Source organism: Opisthocomus hoazin, chromosome 27 (genome assembly GCF_030867145.1).
Source record: "Opisthocomus hoazin isolate bOpiHoa1 chromosome 27, bOpiHoa1.hap1, whole genome shotgun sequence".
NCBI lineage: Eukaryota > Metazoa > Chordata > Aves > Opisthocomiformes > Opisthocomidae > Opisthocomus > Opisthocomus hoazin.
Genome location: NC_134440.1, coordinates 5,595,256 through 5,614,549, shown reverse-complemented (window position 1 = coordinate 5,614,549; position 19,294 = coordinate 5,595,256). Strand labels below are relative to the sequence as shown.

At 50.6% G+C, this 19,294-nt stretch overlaps 1 protein-coding gene across 1 annotated transcript; it reads right to left on the bottom strand.

Moving 5' to 3' along the window:
* Positions 1-1,208: 1,208 nt before the first annotated feature.
* LOC104330851 (uncharacterized) lies at positions 1,209-13,132 on the bottom strand. Its single transcript, XM_009936099.2, has 9 exons — positions 13,123-13,132; positions 12,868-13,013; positions 12,571-12,754; positions 9,507-10,563; positions 8,019-8,203; positions 4,078-4,179; positions 3,808-3,986; positions 2,574-2,680; positions 1,209-1,747 (listed from the first exon to the last, which is right to left on the bottom strand). Exons 1-9 carry the CDS (start codon positions 13,130-13,132, stop codon positions 1,552-1,554), a joined length of 2,166 nt encoding a protein of 721 aa, XP_009934401.2. The 3' UTR covers positions 1,209-1,551.
* Positions 13,133-19,294: the final 6,162 nt, after the last annotated feature.

Genomic DNA, 19,294 nt, shown 5'->3' with positions numbered 1-19,294 from the left:
CGGGCCGTCCTGCGCCGCTTCGCTGCCTCCTGGGCATGGAAATGTGGTTCCAATACAAAGGCTGAGATTTCCCTAATGCTTTCCATTTCTGCAGCCCTCTCTGCTGTAATAGGAGCTGGAGCTGTCCGGAAGAATGTCTACAATGCAGAAAGGGCAAAAAAAAGGATGGAAAATTCCCTGCTCAAAGCTACAGCGAAATCTCATCTGGCTCCTTCCTCATCACCCCCGGTGTTATTTACTGTTATTAATAATAAATAGCGCGCAGCGTCTGTCCGGGAGGTGTTTTGAGCTTGGGGTTTTTTGCAGCTTGCTTATCTGTTGCCGCAGCTTTGCTGTTTGCAGCGGCATCGCTCCCCGGGAGATGAGGGTGTTTCACAGCGCTCGAAAAATCAGGAGGTTTGGAAACACGAGGAGATGTTTAAAACTGTTCTCGTGGTTGTGACAGCGCAAAATACGAGTGTTACGTTATCCCGGCTCGCCAGCAGTGGGTTACGGGGCGTTTCGTGGCGCTGTGCTGTACACATCTCTATACGTCCGCGCCTGTGTTTGTGTAATGCAGCCGAAGCACCGCGGCTCCAGCTCTGGCGCGGCTCCACCCGTCCCTCGCATCGGTTGGGATCCCATCTGCCGACACGGTCTCGCTCCTGATTTGGTATCTGTGAGGGGGAAGTGGGTCTCACATCATTGTTTCCACTCGACGGAGGCACTGGCAAAGGGAGCGTTCCTTATTTAAACAGGTCCAGAAACTTGCTGGGAAGAAATCACTTTCCCGATGTATCAAGACAAATCATTTTTCGGCGGTATTCAAAACCTCCACCTCCTTCCCTTCATAAGTAGGGCTACCACATGTTCTCGTTCTCGCTTAAACAAGGCGTAGCCTCAAACTTGAGGCCCAAGAGCAGGGGAGGAGGGAAAAAAAAAAAGGAAATAAAAAGGAAAAAAGGAGACTTGTTTCCCCGCCGTCAGCGGGAGCAGGGCGGGAGCGCTCGGTCCAGCCCGCGGCTCCGCTCGGCACCGTCCGGATGAACCCATTCCGGTATTGTCGGGACTGACCGACCATCTGCAGATGTTGATGCAATGCATCTATATTTTAGATACTCTCTATTTATTCGAAGTAACTTATGTTATTTATTTAGATACCATAGTGTGCCATCTACGTAATGCATTCTTTCTCTCTCTCTTTTTTTAAATATTATTTATTGATGCAAGTGGTGCCAAGTGCAGTTTACATTTATTACATTTTTACCATTTATTCTGAACATTGGGGAAAAAAATGCAGTATGATATTTTTTTTAAACGAACTTAAACTCGGGTGTGATGCTGTTACATACTCACGACGAAGTGAAAATAAAAGGAGGATTATATTGATTTCTCGCGGGTTATTTTCTTTCGCTGCTGCCTATGGCTGAGTGATGGTAGAGTGATGTCCTGTCCCCGGCACGGGGATGCCGGGGAAATGGGAAAGCTGGCTTTGCTTCTGGGAGCGCAGAGCGGGCCGAAGGATGGCAGGAGCTTGACTTTATCTTCTGGTTTCTTGCGGAGACTCCGTGCTCACCTGCAGACAGCCCCGGTTCCTTCATTTTCATCTGCTGCAACGCTGCGGTGATGCAAACCAGCGATTCGTGGTGTTCCCAAGGCGGGGTCGCTGCCTGCGTGCGTCAGGGCTGGGGTAGCCACAGAAATAATCATCTTTGCCCCCCAGTTGTAAAGGCGCTTCCAGTTGGGTTGGCTCAAAGACGTGCCAGTTCTGGTGAAATCAAATTTGAAAAAAAAAATAAAATAAGAAGAACACACAAGGTTTTGATAAGGTCAGCCGGAAAAAAGTTTCAGTTGCTCATCTGGAAGCAGTGCTGAAGTTAGAAACGTGTTTTATTTTATAGGGAAGACACCGCGAAGTCAGCAGCAGGCATCGGCGGGGTTTTGTTGCTCTTATTAGGAGGATTATGGTGATTGATAATTTGGTTTGGGTGAAATGTTGCAATTTGAAAGCCCGGCCAAGTTCAGGAAGCAAACACGTTTCAAAGCTGTGTGAAATGGAAGCATTGGTACCAAGGCTGCCGCCCCACTCACGCCAGTCCCGCCCCAGCTCCTTCTCCCTGCTACTGGTTTCCAGTAGCTCCTCAGGGGACAAAAGCCAGAGGAGGGCTCCTGGCAGCGGGGACTGAGCTGTTTAAGCCCGGTTTTAGCACACATTAACCCCATTTAACAGACACTGACCCTTTTAAATGCGCATTGCCTCCATTTAACATGGGTGTCCCCCCAGTTAATTCACCTTATCTCCGGTTACACACATTACCCCTCCCATTTAACACACATTGACTGCACTGAATGCACATTACGCCCAATTAACACATTTTACCCCATGTTAAGAGGGATTTCCCCCATTTAACAGATGTTCTGGCATTTAACGTGCATTTCCCCCATTTAATAGATGTTCTGTCCTGTGGAGCATCAGTGGCCCTGATGCGGGCAAACCCCTGCATCCACATCCTTTAAAAGCATGGCCCCCTACCCCAGTCTTTCCAGAAAAATACTTTATTTTCCCTCCCCACTGGAAAATAGGCTGAAAGTACCTAGTGCCCATGGTGAGACTGGGTACAAGCAAAACATCCCATCTCGAGCGAAGCCAGCGAGCCGCCCCGCTGCTCTGCCGGCCTTGGCACCGGGCAGCAGGGAATAACTGGGGAAAAAAAAAAAAAAAGAAAAGCCAAGATGCTTTTGAACCACAAAGGTTTATAGTGTTTTTTTGGGAATGGAAAAAAAGGTCTGTTTATATTCCCCCCTCATGCCACCCAGAGGCCTGACAGCCGTGGACGGCTCGTGGCCGAGTCAAACATTCACGCTCGAAGCTGCACTTTGTAAATATTTTATGAAGCATCTTTTGAGACTCATAAATCTCCGCGTGTGCACACGCATGCGTGCACGTGTGTACGTGTGTGTGCTCCAGAAACGAAGAAAAGCTGCAGTCCTGCTGCCAGCCTGTCCAAATAAAAAGGGGGGGCGGGGGGGAAGGGCCAACTGAAGTTTTAATGACCAAATTGGAGTGGGCTGCTTGGAAAATCTGACTCCTCCAAAGGCACAAAAAAAAAATAGAAAGAAAACAAAAGTTGCAGGCAACAGCGTGAACTAGGACATGCTGCCGGGCTGGGGTGATTTTTGGGTGCAGTTTCTTGGAGATGAGGTGCGTGTTGCCAACTTTCATAGTGTGAGTGGGAGATTTTCACTGGCTGGTGCTTGCTTTAAAGCCCCAGCTTAAAAATCCAAGCTCTCAAATGATGTTCTATATTTGTTTGTTCATTTTCAAATGGGAAAAGTAACAGGCGGGAAACAGGATACTGAGAGCGTTCAACCCCACTGCTCAGTTTGAGCTGCTCAGAATTACCTCCTAGCAAGAAAAAACCGTGGGAACATAAACCCAGCCCCACCAAACTGGGAAACACAAAATAAAAGTAAAGACAAGAGTGTGGAGTTTGCAAGTCTTACAAAAAAAACAAAAAATCACCCAAACCCATGTATGTGGTGACTTCTCTCCCAGTATCTCCAGTAGTACTACCAAGAACGCGAAGCCTGGGAACAACGATATTTGTTGCTTCAGCTGCTGCTGGGGATTTGCTGCAAGGGAAGGAGGGAGCTCGACGGTGCTGGACAGCCGTGGAGAAAACCCTGTCTTAGTTTCATGTTCCCCCTCCAGCATCACTGGACAAACCCAGGAGCAGGTTTGGGAAGCACAGGGGGATATCTGCCCGTAGGCTCCGGAAAGCTGGAAATAATTGAATTTACAGGGTTAGTTCAGGCACCTTCACGCACCCAGAAGGACAGATCCAGCGACGAGGAAGCTCCAGCTGCTGTGTTTTCAGGATTTTGGTGTACCTGAGCCTTTTCCCTTCCCTTCCCCAAATGCAAAGCCCTGCTGAGCTGGGCTTGGTGAGGCTTTGTGTTTCTCCCCAGCTCTGCCTCTCCTCTTGGGTCCCCTCCAGCCCTGGTGTCTGCAAAGCAGAAGACAGACACTGCTCTAAAAACCCCATTTTCAATGTCATTATCTCCCTGGTTTCCCACGAGGAGCAGCCGCTTTCTCACCTCTTGGGGAAATCCCCCTGTAAAGCTCTCCCCTGCTCTGCTTTTTGGACCGTCTCTGCCCAAAAGCATCAGCTGGGAACACGTCAGCCTGCCTCCAGCCACCTTTGGGTAAAAAGAAGGGAGATTTGGGAGTAAACAGGGTGTTTTCACATCTTCTCTGAGAGGGACTGAAGCCGCCCCTCATGCTGGGACCTCCCAGCTGGGTGTGGAGAGGGAAACCCACTTCGGCAAGGAGGCTGCAAAGCCCAGAACCGGTGTTTCGGGAAAAGCCGGACTGTGATGTTTCAGCACAGTGTCCCAGGCCCCCACAGCACAGCCATCCAGATGTCTCCCTCGATGAAGTCCCCCCTTCCAGAGTTTCCCCAGTGCGGTGTCAGCTTTCCCATCCCCTAACCAAATCAGCACACGTGGCTGCATGTCGCCCACAGGCATCCCCTCCCCAGGCCACGACAGCACCGAGCCACCGCTCAGAGGAGGGGAAGGTTTAATGCGATATTTTGTCCGGCCACCCTACGTCCCCTCCCCAAGGACCATGGCTTACGCCTGGCTGGGTGCAAGCTCCCAACACCCCATGGTCTGCCCATGAATGCTTCAATGGAACTAAAATTCGTATTTTGGTCACTCTCTTGAAGGCTGCAGAGCAATTTGGGGGATGAGGGTGAGGTCAACATTCATAAGTCTGTCCCCTCCATATTTATGCTGCCTTTGCTCCTGCAGCCTTGAAGGCTGGCCGGCCTCGGGGTCTGCAGAACCCCTGCTGCTCTCCCCGAGGCTCACTGGGTCCCCAAAGAGACCTCGGACCCAGGGGAGGGATGAGGCCGACTAGCCTGGCTGGCCTTGACCTGCCAGAATAATCCCAGCTCAAGTGCAAAGGAGAGAGCCAATAACCCTGGTGCTGCCATTCCCCAGTTAAAAGTCCAAAAACCTACGGGACTCATCTCTTTTTAATAGGTGTTAAATGACTCCGGGTCTTAGAAGCAAAGGGAATCGCGCTTGGGAGGTTGGCAGGAGAAAACTGGGAATTTCTTGCAGCTGTTTTGCCGTGTGGGTGCTCCCAAAATGCTCCCTGGCCACGGCTGGAGAGGCTGCAGCAGCGGGAGGCATTAACAGGGATGGATAAATTATGTTTGACTTTCCCCATAGTTGAAAAAGGGTTTCCCACAAGGGTAAATAGCCTAAATTTGGGAGAATTGGCCCTCTCTGCATGCAAGATGTCTACAAAATGGCTGTGTCAAGCCCTGTCCTCGTGGTTCCCTGTGTCAAGGAGCCCATGGCTCTTCCCGGTGCTCTCCTGCCATTCAGCATCCCCCTCCATCGATATCCCAGCCCCCTGCGTCACCGCGCACAGCCACCTTCACCCTGGCCACTGCTCCAAGGTGCACATCGCCTGCCCTCGGCCATGGAAATTGTTCTGCTTTGCAGAAATACTCCTCCTTCTGCTTCAGATAAAAGCCCTCCCTAGCCTGGGGCTTCGCTTCCTCGTTTCAGTCAGGGAGGTTTTTCAAGTTTCAAAAGGCATTCCCTTCTACTTAAAAACTACCCTGAGTTTCAATCTGGCTCTTCCCCGCCCCTCAGCAAGTGATTTACATGTTTGAGGTTGAACTCAACTGAAAACTTCCAATTTTAATTTTTTTCTTTTTGTGCTCCCCTGACAAACCTCTGGCATTTGCTTTCTCCCCTTCCCCTCTTCCCTGCAGCCAGCTCCTACCCCAACCTTACACCAGGGGGGCTTTCCCCACCCAGCCTCTGCCGAGCGCAAAGGTGCGAACACATTGGCATTTCCTTGTTCCCAGAGCGTGTCATCATCAAAGTCACCCAGCAAACACCACCAGTGCCAGATCTGACGGGGGTTCAGCTGCTCAGCCAGGCTTCTCAGCCTCGGCTGGTCGGGCAGGCTTCGACCATGCTTTGTGCTTTCCCTCTGTAAGGCTCTGGAGAGGCTGCTTCTTCCCCAGATTTTTTGCAACTTGGGGATGTCCTAGACCAATGGGTGGGGGAACGTTTTTCCGCTGAAAGGTTCTTAGTGAAGTTTTCTTCTGGGAATTTGTCTTGTCGCTCTTCAAACTGGTGCAAACCTGTAATTTCAGCTGCTCACAGTGCAGCATTCTCTCTGCGCCCCAAGCTCCTCTGCAAACCAACCTGAGCGAGGGCCTAAAGCAACCTGCTTCATGCTGCTGGTCTGGGTGGGCTCCTCAAACCTCTGCTTCTCCCTAACGTTTCCTGCAGGACAGAAACATTGCTGGGTCGCTTGACAGACTGAGGCCGCTGGAAGGAAGCTTAACCCGCAGCTGTTCACAGTCTGTGCGGAAGCAAGGGATGTAAAGCAGCAAGGGCTCTGGCTGTGCCCGGCCACAACGCCTTCCTCGCTTGGCTGTGGCAGCAGGGTTGCTCCTGGGTGAGAAAAGGTCCAGTGCCTTCCTCAGAAACAAGAGGGTTTCTTTCTTACCTTTGAAGACGAAATAATGTTGGAGTTAAGAGCATGAGGTACATGAATTGCACTGTACATGTATATACATTATAATGGTCTAGTACTCAAAAAGGCATGCAAAACAGCCAAACTAATTAAACCTTTTTAATGACATTGCTGATTTGCCAATCAGTCTGCTTTGATAACCTGCTGTTGATAATCGTTGCTTGTGGCTGGTGCATTTATTAAGGAGAATTTCAGAGCGCCCAGGGTGCGTTTCCTTCCACAGGACCAGGGCCAGTCCTGAGCCCAACTTCAGGGACAACAAACACCCTCCCCCCATGCCAGGTCAGGGCCCGCACAAGGACAGGACGAGGGGGATGGACTGAAGCTCCTGTTCACGAGCATTTGCTTCCCTGGAGTGAACCTACAGGTCGCTCAGAGGAATGAGATGCCAGCTGGAACTGAATTGCCTGTTTATTAAGATGTCTATTTAATGCACAGGGTGTTCTCAATAAATATCATCACCAAGCCTCCAGTGGGACCAAAACTGGGCTCCTGCCCATGCGCAGCCACTTGTTCTGCACCCAGCAAATGCCACCTTGTATAATTGGAAATGCTGTTGGCCAAGGGAACTGCCTATCTACCGTCGCCCACTGCTGCAAGGGGCATCTAAACCCCCTGCAGACAGCAGCCCTGCCCCAAAACACCCCAGGAACATCCCTTCCCTGCATTACATCCCTTCAAAACAGGCTGGAGAAAAATATTTCAGGTGAACTGAATGTGTTGTTCATTGGGCTTTACACTGTCGTTTCTTCCTGGGAAGGCTTTTAATGACATTCGCCATAGTCAAGCTCCTCTTGACTGCGTTCCTGCGTGCAGCATGGGTTGGCTCTAGCAGGTACGGGAAATTTGCATTTGCTTTTTCAAATGGAACACCACACTTTGCAAGCAGCTGGACTTTGTGCCCCTACATGCGGTTATCTGTCATTGCTCAGTTTAATCAAACACTCTGTTCTGTAACCGGCTTTGCTGGCAATGCCAGCAAAAGGCAGCTCCGGAGGCCACTGCTCAAAGCTGAAGTGTTCCCAGCGGAAGTCTCGAGATGGAAGGATTTAGCCCAGGGACAGGCATCATCTTCCAAATCTAGCAGGAGCAGTGAAACGGGCGACCGTCCATCCCAACTCCCCAGTGCTGCCCATTGACGGGAAAAGACTGTTCCTAGAGCTCACCTGCAGACTGTTATTTATCCCTAATCCACACCCATATCAGCTCAATCAGTAATCTTAAATTAAATTTCTCTAGCTGCTCTGAATTGAACTGGCTCTAAAGATGGGAAAAGCCCCAGGGTCAGTTCATGAGATCCCAGGAGCCTCACGCCAAAGGAGGAGAGATGTGTGTGTCTGTAGGCAGACAAGGCAGAGGCAGAAGCACGGACAATTATTTGGCAATAAAAATTGATACCTCATGCATTGCTCCTCTTTGAAGCAGCCAGCAAGCACATGGCTAAGAAAGATGCGGTGCATTTTTCTACCTGAATTTCCAAAGGGATTCGCTAAGGTCCAGCAAGGGCTCTTCAAGAAACTAAGCAGCCGCAGGAAGGTCCCATCTAGACAAGTACCATGAGGAGGACGGCAAAAAGATGGAAGGGATAAAGGTTCAGATTTCAGAGTGAAGGATTTCCTCTTAGGCCTGTGCTGATCAATGTATTCAACCAATCTGCAAAGCAGAGAAAAAACAAAGGTGGCAAAGGTTGCCAATGAAAATAAGGGACTCTCAGTGCTAAAAAGCAAGGTCTTCCTGATGGTCCTTCTGCTACAGAATGATTGCAGGAGGAAATGCAGAGGGAATTCTATGGAAATGTTTGCTAAATGCTGCTGATGGAGAAAACAATTGCATCTCTGTATGCACTGCTGGACTCTGAGTTGATTTTCCTCATGGAAACATCCTGCGGTCAGGACAGACCTTTAAAAAGCTCGGCTCGGGGATCAGTAGCAGTCGGGAAAACAAACTGAATGTCCTGAGGTATCGGCAGGGAGCCTGGGAGGGCACAGCTCTGTCCGCCGACTCCATGCAATGGGGCTCCCCTACCTGAAAATGAAACAATTTCCAGCGATGCAACCTGAACAGCAGCAGGAAGCTCAATAAAGGCCTTAATAAATTCACCATTTTTTAAACATGGGCCTAGAGGCATCAGCCAATGCCAGAAGTTGTGATGTTCAAGGCACAGAAGAGGAGGTAGCTCATCACGTGCTGGTTCTGAGCATCTGCTTGCCACAAGGTGCTGCAGGCACTAGAACTTACAGTTCCTTCAGGGGCACCCTTGGCACCCCACACCCTACCTGCACCAATCTGCTGCTGTTAGACCTTTCCTCAAACACACATTGTCTCGCTCACCTGTCCAAAGAACAGCCTTGTAAAATAAAATGAGCAGTTTTCTGCCCATTTAGCATCCCGACGCAGCACCCCAAAGGCAGTCAGTGAGCGCCCCGGGCAGAGCAATGGCAGGACTGGGGCTGCGGGGCTGAGAGGGAGGAGTGTGCCAGTTTCTCCTGCAGCTGCAGGCAGCTGGTGTGGCCGCTCCTTCGCGCCACAGCTTTGCATAGTACAAAGTCCTTGAAACAGGTTTGTGACAGGTATGGATATTTGTTTCACTTGCCCCTGTTGGCCACTTGCTTTGGCTCTCTGTGGTGCTGATCCAGGACTGTTTGCAGAGACCAAAGGTGAACTTCTCCAAAGACCAAGCTGCAGCCAGTGTAAGAAGTTGTTCAGATAACTAAAAAAACAAAGTAATACTATATCTGATGGTCTATTCTCAAGTAAGACAAAGACATAAAACCACCTAATTGCTTCCTTGTCTTTGTTCACTTCACAGCTCCTCTTGTCCCTCCATTTCTGCCAAATTCAATCATCCCGTGAAATTGCAACCTGCCAGCAACGACAAAAAGATTGCAGCGCAGCAGAGAGCTGAGCAAACAACAGTTACACAAACCACTTAGACAGACTGGGCACAACCTGATACCTGGCCTCTGTCGTCTGCAAGAAGTGACAAGCTTTGCAGACACGCAGGGCCCAGCCGTCCCCCACCACAGGTTTCAGCCACTTGCGCCACTGGAAGTAGCGCTGGTATCTCTCGGTGTCCCTGCTCAGCTCCTGCAGGTAATGCGCCAGGTCCCCAGCGCTGGCGAAGTCATCGACGTGGATGAAGGAGTCAGGGGGCAAGAAGCGCTCGTAGTTTTCTCGAGGAGGTCCCAGCACAACAGGGACGGTGCCACAGGACAAGGCATTCCTCCAGAGCTTCTCAGTGATGTAGTCTTCATGCTGCGAGTTCTCAAAAGCTAGGTAGAAGTTGTACTGGGACACAGTGGGGAGGAGCTTGTCCCGGGGCAGGGGCCAGTGATACTGCCCATAGACATCCACAGTGATGTGTTTCTTCAGCTCCTCGTAGTACTTCACCCGGTGGGAGTCTGCTTTCCAGTTGCTGACTATCCAGGCCACCAGCTTGGTCTTGGGTGGGATGCTGAGGGGCTGGGGCTGGCTGAGGAGCCGCAGCTCCCCATAAGGGGTGAAGATGTCCGAGTCCCTCCGATAAGACATGGTCAGGTTGAAGAGGTTGTCCATGGCGCCTAAGTTTGGAGAGTGACTTGGGGACTCCAGATTGAACCAGATCCAGCGCTGGGATGGGAGTCTGGGGAGCTGGGCCAGCCACTGAGTCTCTCTGTACACATCCCTGTGATGCATAATCACAGCATCAGCCTTTTGGGACCATCTACGGTTTACAGTGAAGTGGCAGTCCGAGGTGCCATAGCGCTCCGAGCAGTTTACGAAGTTAAAGCGCTGCCCAAAGGGCCACTTCCACAGCAGGACGGTCAGCCTGCGTTCACCCTGCAGTGGGGTGCTGGTATTTCCAGCACTGGCTGTTTCCACAGAGAGATCGTAACTGTAATAGTCTGGCTCAGAAGTCCTGAACTGATGAAAAGAAACAAAGAAACAGGTGCTGAAGATGAGGCTGAAGAGGAAGAAGAGGAGGACTTTCTTGCAGGAGATCTTCTTCCCTTCCGCGAGCTCCATGAATGGATCTGCAAACACCACAGACAGGACAATGAGTGATGGGTACACACGGAGCCCAGCGGGGAGGTGGCTCTGGGTATGCAGCCTGGCACAGGGGCTCAGGGGACAGCGTGGAGACCTGAAGGACATTCAGCTCCGTCTGCCTCTTTGCGGGAAGAAGGGTCGCCTACAGAGCACCATGCCCAAGGCCCTTCCACACACGCTCGCCCACAGGGTGCAGCCGCCCACCACAGAGCCCAGGCTTCCCTCCCTCACCGCCCGCTGCCTCTCCTCGTCAGCCCCTTTTTCCCCCGCCTCATTTCCCAGCAGAGCCGCGAGCTGCCCGTCGCGGGTGCCTCGGGACATGTGGTGGCCTGCTCCATCACGGCAGGCCGGTGACCTTGGGGCCTGCTGCACATCGGAACAGGACCGCCATGTCCTCCCCATGGGAGACCGTCACGCCCCACGCTGTCATGTCCCGACAGGTTCTCAGGACGCCCCGTGATTGGCTGGAGGCTTCCTTTGGACCAGGAAGCAGCGCTGTGATTGGCTGCCTTTCTCCTTTGGACCAGGAAATGTTCATACATAAAACCCTATAGATTTATAGACAATATATAGAAGTAGATATAAAGGAGTGTACAAATATGTACAAATGCATTTACTTATTTAGCTACAGATGGACAGTTTTATATATATGGATAGTTGTGTCTATGTTTATATATATATACACACATTTATAAAGTTATAGAGATTAAAAACATATAGCTATAAAAACAGAGATATAAAATGGCCAGGCTGGGATCACCCACTTTGCCATGTCTGGGGTGGGCAGCAGCTTCACGCGGGCAGAGGAGTACCAAAGGGGTGGGGGGCACGGAGAAGTTGGGATGTGCCCGAGAGCTGCTACAGACCCTCCAAGGAAGCCACCAAGGGGCCCCCGGCAGAGATCCCGTCACCTCAAAGGCGAGCCCCCGCGCCCGAGCCCGGCCCAGCACTGGGGCAGACTTTGGGCTGTGCACGGGGCTGCAAGACACGGGCAACGCTGCCGGAAAACATGGGAAACCAAAGCAAAATGCCGACTTCAGAGGAATGTGTGTGGGCACAATAAGGAACAGACCCGAATGGGGTCACCCAAAAGATGACATGGACCAGAACGGGCCAGTGGGCCCCTGAACCACAGACTGGGGTTTGAGGTGAGCGTCATGCAGAGGTGGGGCAGGGGGAAAGCTCCCTTTCCCTGTGGTTGTGGGGCATCTGATCTACCCGTAACCTGTTCTGGTGTGCAGGCTGGTGCTATGTGTGCTTCCTTGTCTTTCGGCTGATGATTGAATGTTTCAAAACAGCTCATCTGTACTAATTAACGGCGTTGTCTGTGTGTTTTGCTTCAGCATTCTTGAACAGTAGCCACAGCCTTCTCAGCACACCTAGCACCTGCATGGACACCACCTCCCCGACCCCAGCTTCGGACAATCCCCATCACAGCACCAGCACCACAGCGCTTTTATCACCAGCGTGCTTCTTGCTGCTCCTCTGTATCAGGTAACAGTCATGGTCTTTCAGGTCTGCAACACCCCGTTGCTTTTACTGATCTGCTTGTTGGGGCCTCTAAGAGCACGGGGCGGCTGTCTGTGTCCCAAAGCTGCTCTTGCAGTAGTGAGGACTGCCTAAGAGGACAGTCTTGATGCATGCTTGGTCTCTGCATCTTATTTGCAACATTGACCAAAGGACAAGGAAACCCGTACAGCACCAGCCTGCCTTCTGCTGTGGCCTTACAGGTAGCCGTAAGCCCCCCACAACAACAGGATTTCCAGCAGAAGCTGGTGGGACCGACACCTGTCACCTCTGATCTTCTATACCAGCCGTACCTATGAAAGGCACGTTATGAAAATATAGAGGGAAGCAATGCCTCCCTGCGATGAGAGGTGAAAACAGATGACTGCAGACCCCCTCCCTCCTGTACCTGGTGCCTGTCTCTCCCAGCCCGAGTCAGGTTCCTTCTTTAACTACCGAAAAAAGAAAAGACGGTTGCAACTCACCTCCAGTCTTGGTCCTAATGCAGAAGTGCTTTGTGAAGATAAGCTCTGAAGCAGATGACACAACCAGGAAAAGAGGAGAAAGGCAAGCACAGACACAGGGAGGGATCGGTGACGTATTCCAGGTGTACCTTGAGCTGTGTGTGCCAGTCACCACCACCTGAAACATGTCATGCAATAATAAAAGCTGTAACAAACCAGGACAGAGTGCTATTTCACAGATTACGGAACAGTCAGACAAAGCAACCCAGATACTTCTTGTGGTTAAAGCATACCTTACCATCGAAAGCACTTCTGCACATGCACTATCTTGCTTCCTTTGCCAGTCTCAACGCACAGGATTTGCTTGTGACATGCTTTCTTCTCTGCCTTGCATCGCAGGAGGACAGTCGTGTTTGGGAAGCTGGCATGGAGTGGAGGTGCAGGCGTGGGATTTGCAAGTCCCTCTGCCAGCAAACAGACTTCATGGCACACCTGCCTCCATGCCCACGCCAGGCCACACCTCCCAGTCACCTTTCCAGGATCTCAAGGTAAAGCACATCCTGTGACTGGTACCTTCAGCCATCACCATGAGATTCAGAGTAGACGAGTGCTTGAGCAAGACTGTCTGGGAGATGCCTCCCGCGTCCAGCACCGCCGACCATGTTTTGGAGCGTCTCCAGCCCAGGTGAACAGGCGTTGTACATCACGGTCTGTGGACGTGAAAAGGTGGTTTGTTTGCTGCAGCCAGAGTGAATTGATCTTGCATTGAGCTTGGCTGCACTTGGCTAGGATATAAAAGAGCCATTATATGTTATTATCAGGCTTAAATATATTCAGCTGTAAACATGAATTGTTAGTCTGGAATTAAATTCACAGAAGGAGTTTTAATGCAGGTTTGGGGTGTTTTGGGTGGGCAAGGAGATTGTAAATGGACAATATGGGGTGGAAGATTTTGCATTTCCAGGCCTTTTACCAGCAGGTGTGTGTTTCCTGGGACAGAGCTGGAGGTCACCTGGAGTGTATCCATTTACCTCCTGCAGACTTGGGAGCACTCCAGCACAGGTGAGAGTGAAAAAAATATACCATGGCTTTAGGGATGGGGGCCATAACTCATGGTTTTCTCACCCTAGGGTGACCCAGGCAGCCTGAAGTCTCACATCTCCTCACCTGGGCCTGAGAAGGTACCAGCCATTCAGCTGCTCTGCCTAGAAATTCCACCCTTGGGAAACAGTGACTTCTTACCCTCTCTCCACGGCACAGCCTTCACCTGTACTAGTAACTTACACAATAGGAGGGCACAGGTTCTGGATTTAATTCACCTAGAGGCTGAAATTTGGAATGGCCCACAGCCCAGCTTTGGCATGATCCAGCTAGAGCTATGCCAAATGTAATCCAGGTGCAATTTGGGAGTTACCAGGGCGTGGTGGTGCAGCCGCCCGGGGCCACTACAAGACACCAGGATAAGCTCTGTTGTGCTGTTCTCTTGGTTACAAATGCAGTGATTTGTGCATCAGACACCCCCTGGCCAAACCTAAGCCATCTGCTGCCCAAATCATCTACCAGAATCATTCAGCACGAGTTGTGGCCAGAAATGAAAATATTGGCCAGTCAATCATCTCAAGTTGCTGTAAATAGCGATCCAAAGGTGAGACCCGTTGAGCTCTCCAGGACCGCAGCGGGCTGTGTGACCCAGGATCTCCCCCTGAGCTGGGACGCCTCTCAGGGTAGATTTCTCAAGAATTGAAAGACTGTCCATCGACGATTTGCAAGGATTCAAAGGTCTGAATTTGCAAGGTTCACTGCCTGTCCGTTTATGAATGCTGGCATATAAAAGTGAGTAATCCATGAAACTCCTGAAAAGGTAAATTTTTATCACAGCTTAACCTCTGTATGGGTGGTGGGTGTGTACAGTTTGATTCAGAACTATTTGCCTGTCTGCGTGCAATTTCATTCAGAATTATTTGTGTGCCCGTACGTGTGATATGATTTAACCTTCATCTGTGTGTGCAACCCTGCTGTAAATTTCAGGTGACCCTTGCCATTTTCAAATCTTTAACTAAGTCACTATCTGATTGTAACAAATTCCATTGAGTCACTTTGTTAAATTGGCTGATGATGAAGTGCTGTTGATAATTATACAGTGTAATCTTGTGATCTGTCTCTAAAATATTAATAAAACCTAAGTTGCTGCTAAACAAGAGCTGTGTAACAAAATCCTATTCACAACACAGAGCAAGCAACCGTTCCCTACAGGCGGTCTGCATGTGGCCACTCCTTGGTAGCAAAAGGATTTCGATAACATGAACACGGCCCAGCCACACTGGTTAGCCTCAGGAGAGCAGATTTGTCCTACAAGCGTAGATGCAGTCGTGAAGTTCAGACACTAGCCAGCTTTCTGGCTGAGAGTCCATGAGCTCTGCAGCCAGCAGCACAAACAAAGACCCTGCATACCCAGATGTCCCCAGATGCAATTTTACTCAAGGCTGTGGAGGAGAAAGAAGATTTGAGTTTCCCAGCACCATGGAAAGCCCTGAGTTGAAGGATCCTCTAACACCAGAGAAGAGGCTTCAGGCAAGTGGAAAATTCAAGACTTTTATACTCCTGAAAGCCAGGACCATAAGGAACTTAAGCTCAGCAGGAGTAATTAATGTAAATTAAACAAATAAGCAAGTGTAGCGAAGACATGGAAAACATTCAAAAATATGTGAATTGAGAATGGTTCCAAGTGGCCCACATGATGTGAGGTGACAGATCACTTAGTCCAGAAGATGATGTGAGATTGTAGCATGGACAGAACAAAACGGCCATTTGGGTAATGGACTTGGCAGGACCGAACACAGTTGACATGAACTTATTGTTAAATGATGAATAGTCTCAGTAATCCCTACATCTGAAAATAAATAATGCTGTGTTTTGGAGAACATTCCTGGTTACTGCGCTTGCTGACCAAGGAAGAGATGGCGGAGCTTCGGATGCTGAGCTCTCCCCCAGGTGAGCACAGGAAAAATATAAGGCCTGAACTCCCTGTGCCAACGAGGCCAAATGTCACTCACCCAGCGTTGCTAGGAGGTGAACAGCTGAGACCGTTTGCCTTCAAAGGGTCACCAAGCACAGTTAGTCCACAACAGATAATCCACAGTGATGGATTTGCAAACACACTGAATTCATCTACATCACTAAACAAACGGGCCAGAGAGTAGTTTCTGTCGCTGAGGCAACGTGACCCAGCTTGACTCCCATCCCCACTGCTTCTCAGTCAACTGCAGCTGCATCCAGGCTTTTTGCTGGGAATAGTCCCTGCCCTGAGCTATCCTTGGACCATGTCTAGATGCTGTTTGAAGAGTGTTGTTTGGCGTGGGCTGAAATTGTGCCAAGGTGTGTGCAGTACAGATGATAATGGGACAGTGTTTAGACCTGTGCCCTGGCTCCATTTAGTTTCCCATTGCAGATGTAGCATGTGAGGAAAAATCATAGCCCAGGGCTACAGCTCACAGGTGAGTTCTTGGAAGCGTTTCTCTAATCAGACACCTTGTACCAAGAAAAGGTACGTGTCCAAGGTACATGTCTCAGCCCCATCAGCAATCTATCCCTGCTAGTACAAGACATTTAACACTTGCGTTAAAATTAACTGGAAAAAGGTCTCTATGTACATCCAGTTCCTTTGAAAAGCTTCTGCAGAGCCTACAAAGGAACAATACCACATTTCCCTGCTCCAGTCACTTTGGGCAGAATGCAAAGAGTAAGAGCAGGGCAAAGCAGTGGGAGGAACGCAGAATCCTTTTGCAAACTCACCAGGGAGCTCTGCCCAGGGCGCTCACAGCTGCAGTCTCCATCTGCTCCCTGTTCATCTCCAGGTTTCCAGGAACAAAGATGTTTTGGGAGGTGATCAATAGGCAAATACCAGCATGGATGCAGAGGTAATCCTAAATATGCAGCTAGGCTTCAGCGGGTAAGATGGATAGGTCTTGTCCAAACATGATGACTATTGATGCTCCTCTCCATCACCCTCAGCCTTTTTGCCTCCACAGACATAAAAGAAGCATTAATAGGCACTCTCACCCTGCGAATTTCTTGTGTGGGTTTCCAGCATAAGAGAGGAGGATCAGGGAGATGGGAGGGGCCCAACCCCCACATGTACAACAGGTCCTAAGATGCTGAGCATGTATGCCTCACCATATAACCGCATGCCCTGGCTGGCATCCAGCAATGGGTTACTGATCTTCTAGGCTAGACCCACCTCATGACACAGCCCAGTAACAGCAGAGCAGAAAGATGCAGCCACCAAGAATAAATTTAGCAATGCCTGATCCAGAGCCCTTTAATGTCAGCAGGGAGACTGGGAGGTGAGCGTGGGCTTGGCAGCCAGCCCTGAACACCAGCAGTCCCCCAAATGCTGTATCCCCTTAGCGGTCTGCCTCCCTGGGTGGTGCAAATCTCATTACCACTGTCTCTCCCCACACCGCCCCATGGTTTTGCTTTATCTGTATTATATCAGCATTTCTGTGCATTCGCTGGGACCCCAGCTCCTCCCGGAGGGCAACACCATCCGTTGGTATGGGTCATGGGTCCAGCTCCTTAGGGGAACCCAGGCCAGGCAGCCCCACTGCTGCTGCCCACAGGGTCCAGCCTCCAGGATAGTGGCAGGGAGTGGTGCAGGAAGATTGTGAAATGTTTGTGTTCCCAAGAGCATGCTATTTCCTTCTAGAGAAAAAACCCCAGCAATTACTTGTGCTGCACCCAGCGCTGAACCACACCAGACAGATGCCAGCGCCAATGGCCCCGCTTGCCCAGGTCACGTTCTCGCACAGCACTGAAAGGCTCCACTGTTCTCCTGGGGAGAAAACAAGTGATTTTTCGTCCTCCATCAGCTTTGGGAGTCAGAGATGCTATGAGTCTCCAGTATAGAATCATAGAATGGTTTGGGTTGGAAGGGACCTTAAAGATCATCTGGTTCCAACCCCCCTGCCATGAGCAGGGACATCTTCCACCAGCCCAGGGTGCTCCCAGCCCCATCCAGCCTGGCCTTGAGCACTGCCAGGGAGGGGGCAGCCACAGCTCCTCTGGGCAGCCTGGGCCAGTGTTTCACCACCCTCATGGGGAAGAATTTCTTCCTAATATCTCATCTCAGTCTGCGCTCTTTTAGTTTACAGCCATTCCCCCTTGTCCTATCACTACACACCCTTGTGAAAAGCCCCTCTCCATCTTTCCTGTCGGCCCCTCCAGGCACTGGCAGCTGCTCTAAGGTCACCCCAGAGCCTTCTCTTCTCCAGGCTGAACAGCCCCAGCTCCCTCAACCTGTCCTCATAGGAGAGGTGCTCCAGCCCTCAGATCATCTCTGTGTCCCTCCTCTGGCCCCACTCCAACACATCCATGTCCTTCTTACGTTGGGGGCTCCAGAGCTGGACGCAGGACTCCAGGTGGGGTCTGACAAGAGCGGAGTAAAGGGGCAGAATCCCCTCCCTCGCCCTGCTGTCCACGCTTCTCTTGATGCAGCCCAGGATACGGTTGGCCTTCTGGGCTGCAAGCGCACATTGCCGGCTCATGTTGAGCTTCTCAGCCACCAGTACCCCCAAGTGCATCTGTAAATTCAGAAACAAACTTCTGTTCCCTATGACAATTTATGCTCCCTTCCCTGTCTCAGTGGCAGCCCAACACACGGTGTGCCACTCTCCCCCCAGGCTGTCCCCATTCTGCCCGTTCCTTGAAATCATCAAGCGTCTTTCCCAGGTCGAGAGCCAAGATCTTACATTTCTCAGCATTTAGTAATCAGCATGTGATGGCGTCAGGGTAGGATTTCAGCAACTGCAAATAGTAACACCTCTGAAATCCAGCTTGGTACAGACAATCCAAACAGACAGACCCAGATACTTACGTAGAACAAAAGCTAGATGGGAGCATAGAAACATCCCTGGTGGGTGAGGGCGGGCCGGATTTTCGAAAGTCATCATTCCTAGCGCACATGCAATCTGAATGCTGCCAGCAGGCAGCTTTCTGGTTTGGAAACATTTCTTTCATCTCTTACGAACCCATCCCATGCCAGGCTTGGAGAGAGGAGAGGAAAGAGGGAGCAACCATAGTCCTGGCTCTGGGAATTTGCTTTTCTCGGCTCTGTAGAGCTAGGTGGTGAGGTCAATTTTGACCCGCCCTTGAATACTTTTCCAGCCTGTGCCTGGATATCCCTGATGGCTTTTGAACTAAGGGATAATCGTTGTGAGATTTGTTAGGGCTCGTGGAATCCCAACAGTTGCTTCAGTCTCGCTCTTCTCCCCAGTCTATGCCCAGCATCTACGCAGTGCCCAGAATCCATATGCTGAATGCTACCACGAATCTGCTGACTGGAGATCAGCCAACTGCCCACTGCCAACGGCTTCACTGCTTCCAATGAGTTTCATTGTGTCTATGCTTCCGTTCACATTCCCAGCCCAACCTGGACTCCCAGCATGCTATGAGGATATGGACTTGAAAAAAAGGGTACTACAAAGTTATATCCACAGCTGCACAGCAGCCCAGGAGCAGAGGGCTCTTTTTGCTGAAGATGTTGTGAATACAACATCAGCAAATTTGGAATCCCACTGCCTCATTGTTTAGTTTGGTTCTGGTTTGCTTTTTGCCACGTTTCCTGAAGAAATGCAGCCTGTGACAGTGCTGCAGTTCGACAGTTTGCCTACCCAGCATCCACATACCTGCTGGCCCCCTGTGTCCTATGTGCCTGCCTTCCCAGGGAGTCACCACCTCTCGTCTCATG